General features: G+C 44.9%; 1 protein-coding gene across 1 annotated transcript; it reads right to left on the bottom strand.

Annotated features, from left to right (window-relative positions):
• Positions 1 to 577: 577 nt before the first annotated feature.
• Positions 578 to 6,618, bottom strand: LOC119326243 (DNA (cytosine-5)-methyltransferase DRM2-like). The gene is made up of 8 exons (XM_037599930.1): positions 6,356 to 6,618; positions 3,702 to 3,827; positions 3,499 to 3,607; positions 3,365 to 3,411; positions 3,111 to 3,269; positions 2,146 to 2,245; positions 1,962 to 2,053; positions 578 to 1,870 (listed from the first exon to the last, which is right to left on the bottom strand). Exons 1-8 carry the CDS (start codon positions 6,359 to 6,361, stop codon positions 692 to 694), a joined length of 1,818 nt encoding a protein of 605 aa, XP_037455827.1. The 5' UTR covers positions 6,362 to 6,618; the 3' UTR covers positions 578 to 691.
• Between the last annotated feature and the right edge of the window lie 3,911 nt (positions 6,619 to 10,529).

The following is a 10,529-nucleotide window of genomic DNA, read 5'->3' as shown; positions in this document are numbered from 1 at the left end:
AAGCACATGTAAGTCTTATTTTTCTTTCTAGCAGCTGTTATACATTTATGTTAACTGGCAGTCCACCAAAGGTATCTCCTAATTTTTTCCAGTGGCAGTTCAGTTAGATTAATGTGAAAGGTGTTACCATTACAGAGCCAATGCAAATTCATTGGTAGGAATGTAGTTATCTCATCTCCAATGATAGTTTGATAAAGATTCTTTTTATTCATCCACTACAGAATACTGATCGAGGTTACTATTTTCGGTTTTTGCCAGTTAACATTCTGTACACCAGGAGTACAGGGCACTAGGCAGGCTCTAAACATACCAATAACTATCACAAAATCAGAACCCAAGTTCTGAACATTACAAACTTGAGACACCTAAGAACCTGGCATACTTCTTTCCTGACTTTGAAGGCCCTACACGATGAAAGCGGCATAAGACACACTGTATCTTTCATAATAGGCTTCATAGCAAAGCTACATCCTCCTTTAACCTTATTGTGCTCACCATTTTCATAGCATGGAACCCACAGATTTAAGTGCTTGATACATAGTTGTAAGTGCAAGCAAAGAAAAGGACATGAAACAACTAAACAAAAGAAGTCTCTTACTCTACATAAAACAAAAGAATCGCGGTTCCTGGATATAATCACCACGTGATAAGATAGGGTACTACAATGCTTAGGCTACATCCTTGCCATAGCCTACATCCTCGCCATAGCCGACTTGACGACATCCAAGATTCTGAAGTAGTGGTAGAACAAAGAAGATTGCTCACCCTCCAAGCCATCACGGTGGTGCCGGTTGCTCCCGGCAAGATTGTTACATGGGCTGCCCCCAATCACTAAGTCGAAGCCGCCAAATCTACCAACGTATGATGCAATTATATCAGGGGTGAGAGATTTCACGTCAGCAATCTCAATCAGCGTGCCTGTCTGGGTCTGATCCCACCAACCTCTCAAAATCCTCCTATTAGCTTCACCTATCTCAACAGAAACCACTGCCCTCATGTGGATCCCAAGCCTGTGCAAAGCTACCTCTCCTCCTCCAATACCGGTGAATAAGGACAGCACACTAACACCATTAGGAAACATGTCCCTCAACACTGACAAGTGGTAAGCAACAGTATCAACATGGAATGAGTTGCCAAGAGATTTATATCTCTCGGTCTTGCCGACCCCCCTTGTGTGGTCCCTTGGGAAACCAAGTAGATATTCCACCTCATTAGGCTCCAACGGAGCAACCTTGTTTTTTCCAACCCAGACAAGATTCCATTTTCTACACTCATCAATGACATATTTCTGAACACTTGGAGGTGGTGGATTGCTTGACCTTGCAAGAAGACACTGGATCCGCTCTGTCGTCTTTGCACTTGCCACAGTTGTTTGCAAGCAATTGAATTGTCTTCTCGGGTCCCAAGAAGGCCACCACTTCTTATAATGAGGAAATGCCTCAAATATGGTCTTTGGAGGCAGAGGAAGAAGAGGTGATCTGTTCTCAATTGGTAAATTATGGATGTAGCCTCTTTTCCTTGCAGCTGCAGACAAATGCATAGAATCCACAAACTCTGGTTCAATATCATATAGAAATCTTGAAATGGTCTCCCATACACCTCTTGGAGTTTGGGCCACATTTTCATAGTAGAAAAAAGGTGGTCCAATAGCTTGTTGAGGAAGCATTCTCATCACTGATGGCCGCCTATAACCGGGCAGGTTAAATCCAACCATTGGATTTGGGAGAAGCATTTGTTCATCGTCACTACCATCCAAGGAAGATCGATTGCCATGTGCTCCACCTCCATATCGCTTCCTCTTTTTCTTGCGCTCTTCCATCAATCTTGCTTTCTTTCTCTCTCCAAAGGAATCAAAGCATCTATCCATAACCTGCCAAATGTCACAGATTTCAGTGTCCTTGCATCAAATTAAAAGAGTGAAACTGTTATCGTATTCACATGTACATCAAACCATAACGCACCTGATCGTCAAATAAGTTTCTGGAATGGCAATCTCCTGCAACCCGTGATGCACTAATCGAATCAACTAATACACAGAGATCAGCATCCACACCTAGGAAAATTGAAACAGGAATTTATATAGCATAAGGTGCCTTTGACATGAAAGAAGGACCGTCAAGGAAACAATTTGAAAATGAGGCATACCACATGTTGTCATAGCCATATTGGCTTCATCTTCAGAAAAGCCCATGCCTACTAATAAGTTGATCTTCTCGTCCTTCGCTGACATCTCCTGTAGAAAATCCTGCACAAAGGTACAACAACAAACTGAGATTAGTGGTGAAACACAGTTATCTGGTCTCTTCATGCTGCTTGCGTGATAGAAAGTTAAAAACTGATGGATGATGATATGTGTGTATTTTCAGGAGAACATGACGATATTCCCATTCCTCCCCATTTCAGGTTCATCGCCTTCCTAGGCAAGATGTTTTTCTGCTGAGCAGGTGCAATACACATCAAACACTACATACTTTTTCCCTGCTTGCTGTTTTCAGTCATTACATATATCTAGCCATGAATGGGATTGAACCATACACTATTGTCTTCACTAATTTTATTTGCATAACTTTATGAAAACTGGTTATCACATCATATATTACATGCTGAGAATTCTAAATTAGTGACTTCGTCATACATTTCTAGCAGAATATTTATGGACCAAATCCATCATTTTTCTCGGCTGTAACAGGTAGATGTTGCTCTTCTTGAGGTTGATCTTAGAAGGATATTTGATGCAGTTAGTGTGGTATGTGATGTTCTTTTCCAGTATATGATTGTTTTGTGTAATTGAAAATCAAAAGAAGATTCTTGAACTATGCCATTCTACAGTGAAGAATTCTAAAATCAAGTGTTCAAACTCACAATGCAATTCTACAGCGATGAAAGGCTGGGAGCAAAATAAACAAAGCTCAAACAGAATGTAAAGGAGGTGCTCAAGGTATGCATAGCAGATACTTCCTCCGTTCCAAATTGTAAGATGTTTTGGTAGGCTATAAAATATCATAACAAAACCTCTCATAATTTGAGACGGAGGTAGTATTTCACATATATCAGCATACAAATGGTTTAAAAAGTTCTAGCTACAGAACTAAAGATAAAGAATCATCTACCTCATCACCAGAACTATCAGAGTTGTGCTCTCTACCACCAGTATCATTGTCGTTATCCCAGTTGTCGAAATCAAGATCATCATCATCATCATCTTGAACATTTGGGCAGGCGCAGCCAGGAGTAGAGCAATTACCCAATGCACCTTCATCACCTAGTACCTGCATTTCACATCGCCTCGTAACATAAGATCCTTGCCACCAAGCAGAAAAAGTATCATAAGATAAACTCACTAATAAAGCACATTGACAAATACCTTATATGTGAGAAGTAGCTCTAGCAACGCATTTGCATCATCGTGCCCTGAAAGCAAAAGCCCTGGTTAAAACAGAAGGTGCAAACACAAAGAAGACAAATGAAATGGGACACATTGGTTACTTTTAATATTACCAATCTCCTTAATGCCCTTCACAACCATCTCTTTTGGGAAACCCATCGTCACATATTCCTCGACTAAAGAAGTAGACGTTGCTTCCCCGTTGGCCCACCCGTTAGAACTCTTTAGACAGTTGCGCAAGCAAATATTACACTATGATCATAATAATAACAAGCCATGGGTAGCTCTTATGTTGAAATACACAACCAGCTACTACCTGACGTTCCAGCGTGGATGGGCCAGGAGCATCCAAGTTCCTCAAGGCCGGAGCTGATGAAGGCGCAGCCTCACCATCACTTTCCCACTCAAACTTATCACTATCATCGCTGTCGCTGGTCAAGCCCTGTGACATGAGTTAAACACACCTCGATCAATATTAAAAGCAAACCACAAGAAAAGCAATTATAGAGAATAAAACGGCGCAGCAAAATAAGTTTATCGTGTCAGAATCCCACAACAACCATAAGATATCGCAATTGAAATCTGCAGTGCGGAATCAGTACAACGATTCAGCTCTAGCGTTCAGAACTCATCAAAAAGGAAGGGCAAAAACCTTTCATTTTATTTAAAAAACTCCCCTTCACCACTGTCAAAGCAAAACATCAAGCTAATGCCCAAAAAATAACATTAGTGCAATTAGAAACAGTTTGATTGGCAGTTATGGGGATGCCTGACTAACTGAAGTATGCTAGCTTTCAGATGCCAGGAAGAAGTTTTCTGGACAGTAGAACACTATATGCAAAACAGGGCTAAACAGACTTTATGGGAGGAAAGTGACCAGGTTGGTAAATCTAAAAGGGTGATTAGATTGACCAGATTTGCCCATTATCACCTAATAATAAACTAATAAGCAGTACTGCATGCAGTACAACTTGATGATATGCTTGTATCAAATGGACAAACAACGGTGGTTTGCAGTTCAAATGAAAAGCTCAAATGCATGAGTAGTAGTAAGAAAAGATATGGACCATATAGGTGGATCACTGCAACGTAAACTAAATCCATAGAATTCCTTATTAAAGAGTATCGGCATGTTAAATGCCATGTCTTGTCAGAAGAGTGCCAATGTGTCAGAACAACATACAGTCAGATAATTTGAGTTATGACAAACAATATCTTTTGTGAAGTGTTACATGAGTAGACTTATCTAGAAATGCACCCTCATAATACTACAATTGCAAAGATTTCGAGATATCACTGTGGAGACCATGCCAAAATCAGAAGCAACAAACTTTTTGTCACCATGAGGAAGTGAAAATAGAATGCAAAATGGACTACCTATTTTCAGATAAAATGAATGAACAAAAAAATATGAAGGCAGGGTTGTGTGCAGGGCAGTAACCAAATGCATAGAAAACATCCATTGGCAGAATACACCAGTTGAATTTTCAGCTGCAGGGATGCCTAACTGATGCAGTGCTCTAGCTTTAACAGGTCAGGAAGAGCATCTCTCTTGAGACACATGATCGTTATAGTTTTACACGATATGACAGAATTCCGTGGGAGGCTCGTGACCAGGCTGAATGCATTAGTGGTATTCAGAAATCGGTGTACCCATCGCTGATCGGTTGCCACGACGACACTGCCTCAGGAAGAACTACTGATCTAGAGACATCCAGCTTACAGCTATGTGCAATGGCGCGACACAAGCTGTTGCAGCAGAGCTATAGCAGCAAAGCTAATACACAAATGGCAGCACTGGAATTAGTAACTGCGAAGCGGTACAAGCTTTCCCTCGCAACGACCAATGCGACAGTCAAAATCGCAGGCGTGAAATCAGTACAAATGACTGCAGGATCTAATATTTTTTGAGCAAATGACTGCAGCATCTTATTGGGCATAATCCCCTGATACATGACCAATGTGCGAAAACGCAGACAATGACAAAGAGATTGAGGAAACCAGCCACTGCCATACGGCAGAGCCAAGAATTGTGGTTTTCCGGGGAGAGCATTTAATTTAAGGTCGAGATACAAAATAAATGGTCCACAAAAGAGATCCATGAAATGAGATTACCAGGACATGAGAAAACACTTATAAAAGACTAAGAAACTATTAACAAAATAGTTTTAGCTTTTGATACTGAGATTGATTAGTACATTAACACAAGCTTGATAAATTTCCTACATCATAATATTTGGGCATTGAAATTAGCTATTCCATATTTCTAAATCCCAGTTCTAATTAGTCCCGGGTTCTATACTAATAACATGGAGCAGAGATTAAAAAAGTTCACCAGAATCCAAAAGGAAAAGGGGAGGAATTAGTATCTGCTGCTGCTGATTAGTATCCAGTCAGCTCAACGCGCATTTGCGGGCGCGCAGCTAGGGATTGGGAATTTTGAGACTGGGGCGTGTGGGGAATTTTATTTCCCCTCACAATAGCAGTCCATTAGACGAGTCCAGGCGCATAGTTCCATCCATGCCCTTTGTCTATCTAATCTTCTTCTCCCGTACTACTACTGGTTCACCTGCACATGGAGAAAGCTTCGCTGCCTCCCATGGCGCCACCGTAGGAAGGAGACGGAGCAGACCAGCCTCCGCAATCGCCAGCATTCGCTACATGGCAAAATCAGCACAGTCCTATCCGTCTCCATGGTCTGGAATGCTTCAAGAATATACACGTTCTCGATCCAACAAACCAGAAAACCCCCAATATGCAGAAAAAGAATCGCACACCAAGACAGAGTTTGAGAAACGAAGGAATCTTTCAGAGATTCTAGTCAATGGAAATTTTGCTGACAGTGTGTGCGCAGGGGATTCCGTCCGATAGAAACCCTCGCATACTTCCATTATCCAGAGTACGAAAAACTTCGGACCAACGAGGCCACAAATTGCTAGACAAGAGAGGAAAAAGAGAGAGAGAGCCCACCGCCATTGTTGATGCCAGAAGATCGGCACGCCGGCTCTCACTATCTCCCCGCCGTGAGAGGTGGGAGGAGGAAGAGGAGGACAGCCCGAGGCGGAGGGCGGCGACGGCGTGCTCGTCCGCCCCTCGCTGGCTTTCAAGACGAGGCTAGTGCGGTGCGCCTGCAGGGACGTGTACTTCACACCGGGCGCGCATGGTTTTCTACCAACAGAACGGACACTGGCGAGTACTTTGCGAGCCGTGCTGCTCTGTTTCGACGTGGTGTGCGGCTGCGCACAAAACTGGCCGCACCGTTTTGTGCGCAGCCCAGATCTCAATAAGATAAGTGAGAGAGATGGAAAGATGTGCTACAGCAGTGATGGTGAAGGCGTCGGTGGTGATAATAATTACGCTAGACTAGTCACAGCTGTCCAGCACATAGTTTTAGGCTGGACTTATTTGGATAGCTTTGACCGATGTTTTTATATAAATATAGGCACAAATTAATATTGTATTATTTTTTAGGACTTATATGATTATTGCGTATTTCTATATTTATTTCAATCATCAATCGGGCTGATAATTATGTTGTGTGCGATAAGAGTTATACATTAAGAGCTCATTTTGAATATTCTTTTATTGTTTTAATTTTTTATGGCATCTCATTAATATTCCATTAATGAAATTCAGGATTAAAGTTGGTAAATCTCGCAAGTTTTTTAATAGTATATCAATGTGGTTAATGCAATTACTACTATCTGATTTTGATATTATCTCCCTTTGTAAATAAATGACTTCTAAGAAGCTTGTAGTACAAATTTTCTAATTTTGACTCGTAACATTTGATAGAACCTTAATATAGGGTGGCAGTCGCGCTACATGCTACAAGTGTGACGCGCCAAGCATTAGCATAAGAATCACGGGACGCCCCCTCGAGTACGGTGGTGAAATGGCAGACGCATCAAACATGAATCGTCCACGCATATTGTGCTCCGTATGGGAGCAAACGAGCAAACATGAGAGTATCTATAGCTGGGCTTGGCAAATTTGACCCCTCAAACATCCGCGGACGTGTCCGGGCGTTTTCACGGACAGTGATCACTCACGTCTTAAATAATTCATTCCACAACCGGATAGCTCAAATTAGAAACCTCAAATTCATACTATTACATGCAGCGTGAACGTAATCTTAAGCGAAGCCTGTCCGGCTCCATCGCGCCCATGGCTGGTGGCCAGCTGCGCTCTTCAGAGTGTTGGTCCTGTCACTGGCGAGGTAGAGTAGGACAAGGGACACGAGTCGGCTCATGAGACTCAAGGGTTGCCATCTCTCATGCCCTACTCTTCCTCGTCAAAGCCGAGAACCCTAACGGTGCCAGTGGACGTCAGATCAATGATGGATCCGTCCTGGGATGAGCCGACGACATCCACCACAACGTAGTTGTGATGACCAGACTGGTGCACTATATGGGATGCCAGAGAATGTGACTCCATGCCACCGAGTTCGGACGCCAGACGAACTGCACCGCCTCCGGTAAGGCAGCGATGCCGCACCTCGTGGTGGTCCATGCGCCATTTGGACGGACGCAATGGATTCCCGATGGAAGGAATCTGAGCGCTGCTGCCGGGCGGCCTCCTCCCGGGAGCAGCAGAGCGCAAGCTGGACGGTCGTCTCCTCCTTGGGGCTGCATGAGATGAGCTCGGGGTCAACGGATCTGAAGGTGTGACTCGGATCTGTTGCCTGCCATGCAGGAGAAGAACGGAGATTGCTAGATGATGGCTCTATATTTTACATATTTTTAGTGCTCATTTGTTGCATGTTCTCTTTATATACCATGTCCCATTGAACCAAATAGATGTCCATTATGCATGATTACCGGTATTTACACTTTTCATTGTGAGCACCGCACATTTAGTATTTTAGTTAGTTTTTATTAGTTTTCTATGTTTTCTTGTGTCTATAGGTGTTTTGGAGCAACATAGGACCAAGCATGATGAAAGAACCAAGGAGGGGTTCAATACGTAGACACACATGGGGCAGACTTGCCATCTCATAGGTCGAAAAAAGTTATTTTTTTTAAAAGTGCTCCAAATCAAGATCTAAGACCAGAAATGGATCGGCGTCGATCATATGAATCCAACGAGCCCAAGAACGTCAAATTCTGAGTTCGAGTAAAATACGACGTTCCGAACACCCGCACGCGGTCGTTTGACGTGCACACAACTCCGAAAGTTGTCTTTTCAGACAGGATTCTTCACCGATTCCATCCCCGTTCGTTACCATGAGTAGCTCGTAAAGAAGAGATTGGGAGAGTATTTGGCTCATTCTGATCCCTTAGATGAAGCACATCAAGAGAGGAGGCTAGGGAGGCTCCTATATATGTCTCCCTCAACCCTAGCTGCCACATCCATCCTCATTCATCAAGAACACATCCAAATTCATCTCCATTGTTGCTCCACCACCACCATAAAGGAAGGGACAAGATCAAGAGGATGAGGAGGAGGCTCCAACACGCGAGCACCGGCCTTCTGGCCGGTGCCCTCTCCACCGCGTCGGCGCCATCACCACCACCTTCATCGCACTGCTGCTGCCATCATCTTCACCACCATCACCTCCTCCCTTCGTCAACTCTATGCCGGCTTGTAACTTGACCCTCTTCTTTATGTTTGAGTGAATGTATTTGTTCTCAAGGATACAGATGAACTACTTTATGATTAGAATCATTATTTCCAAGCGATCCAATATGTTCTTGTTCATGTTCAAGTTAGTATTCTCGCAAGTATTGAGAAGAGGCCTCGCTCACACTTTTGTCGTGATTGGCTGTGGAGAAACTATTGTCACTGCATAGGATAGGACGTTGAGGGAATTCTAGGTGACAGTAAAACCTCAATACCTAGTTGTCGGGGGGATAGACCCCGGGTAGCCTCATCCGAACCCGAAGATATTTCAAGACATCGGGGCTAGCGAGCCCCTCGTGCCGACTGGTCACACGGCCAGCTTCCTGAGCCGGCTGGTGCCACGCGACCGGCCTCGAGAAGACAACGTGCTCCTAGAAGGTGGCTTGGGTACGGGCCGGCCTCCAGCAGCCAGTCTGTCCCCTCTCTCGGAGTCTGCACTCAACCACTAAGACAAGCCGGAGCACGGCAACAGTGCCACATGCTCCCCTCGAATCCCGGTGGGGCGTGGCTACAGTGGGCGCTGACCAGGCGACCACCTACCCACCTGATGGAGCATTGTAGCCATACGGCCCCTGACGCAGGCCTCGTTAGCAAGGATGGTGCTACAGTGAAAGGCAATCAGCGGGGCCCATAGGCGGCGGGTCCTACCTATCGGCCGGATTCTCGGCACCCGACAGGGCCCTCCAGAGGCGGGCCCCTGCAGCTGGCGGAGAACCCGGCGACCTTAGAAACTGGCATACGGGTCCTACACCCAGTCGTATTACCATTGTACCCCTGGGGGTTGGCCTATAAACCCCCCAGGCTTCACCCATGCAAAGGGTTCACCTCAGTTCAGCACACACCACTCCACACACCATAGCTAGGAGAAGCAAGGGAGAGCCCTACCCTTCTTCCTCCTCTAGAAATACAGCTCAAGGAGCAACCTTGTACTCATATTGATCATAGCTAGTCATCATATCAGGAGTATGGGTGTTATCTCTCCGGAGAGCCCCGAACCTGGGTACGTCTCGTGTGCCTTCGAGCTCATGCTCACTCCTGCTTTCGGAACCCGCAACATCCTCATGGCTCCACCCACGATAAGCCACCCGTGGCATCTGACGTGAGATTACCACGACAGTTGGCGCCCACCGTGGGGCCATCCTCGGCGTAGGCCGGAGCTGCGTTCCGGACGGAAACCGTCCTTCCATCCGACGAGCGCGTTGCGGTTGGTTTGATCAGCCAGCCCGACGCGCATGCTTGCGCCTGCACCGGTGCATCGCCTGATGCGGGAGCCATCTGCCCCGCGAGCTGCCTCATCGATCTCTTCGGTAAGCTCAGCCTCTCTGACGTGGGAGCCCCTTGCTCCATGAGCCCCTCTTCTTCTTCTTCTTCTTCTTCTTCTTCTTCTTCTTCTTCTTCTTCTTCTTCTTCTTCTTCTTCTTCTTCTTCTTCTTCTTCCTCTTCCTCTTCCTCTTCCTCTTCCTCTTCCTCTTCCTCTTCCTCTTCTTCTTCTTCTTCTTCTTCTTCTTCTTCTTCTTCTTCT

Source organism: Triticum dicoccoides, chromosome 6B (assembly GCF_002162155.2).
Source record: "Triticum dicoccoides isolate Atlit2015 ecotype Zavitan chromosome 6B, WEW_v2.0, whole genome shotgun sequence".
Taxonomy (NCBI): domain Eukaryota; kingdom Viridiplantae; phylum Streptophyta; class Magnoliopsida; order Poales; family Poaceae; genus Triticum; species Triticum dicoccoides.
This window is presented reverse-complemented; position numbering and strand designations above follow the sequence as displayed.

Excerpts from the sequence above, each read along its gene's own strand:
- LOC119326243 (XM_037599930.1), bottom strand. Across the intron at positions 3,270-3,364 it reads AGCTACTTCTCACATATAAG|GTACTAGGTGATGAAGGTGC; the intron begins GTATTTGTCAAT and ends TGTGAAATGCAG. Across the intron at positions 2,246-3,110 it reads CTGATAGTTCTGGTGATGAG|GATTTTCTACAGGAGATGTC; the intron begins GTAGATGATTCT and ends ACCTTTGTGCAG.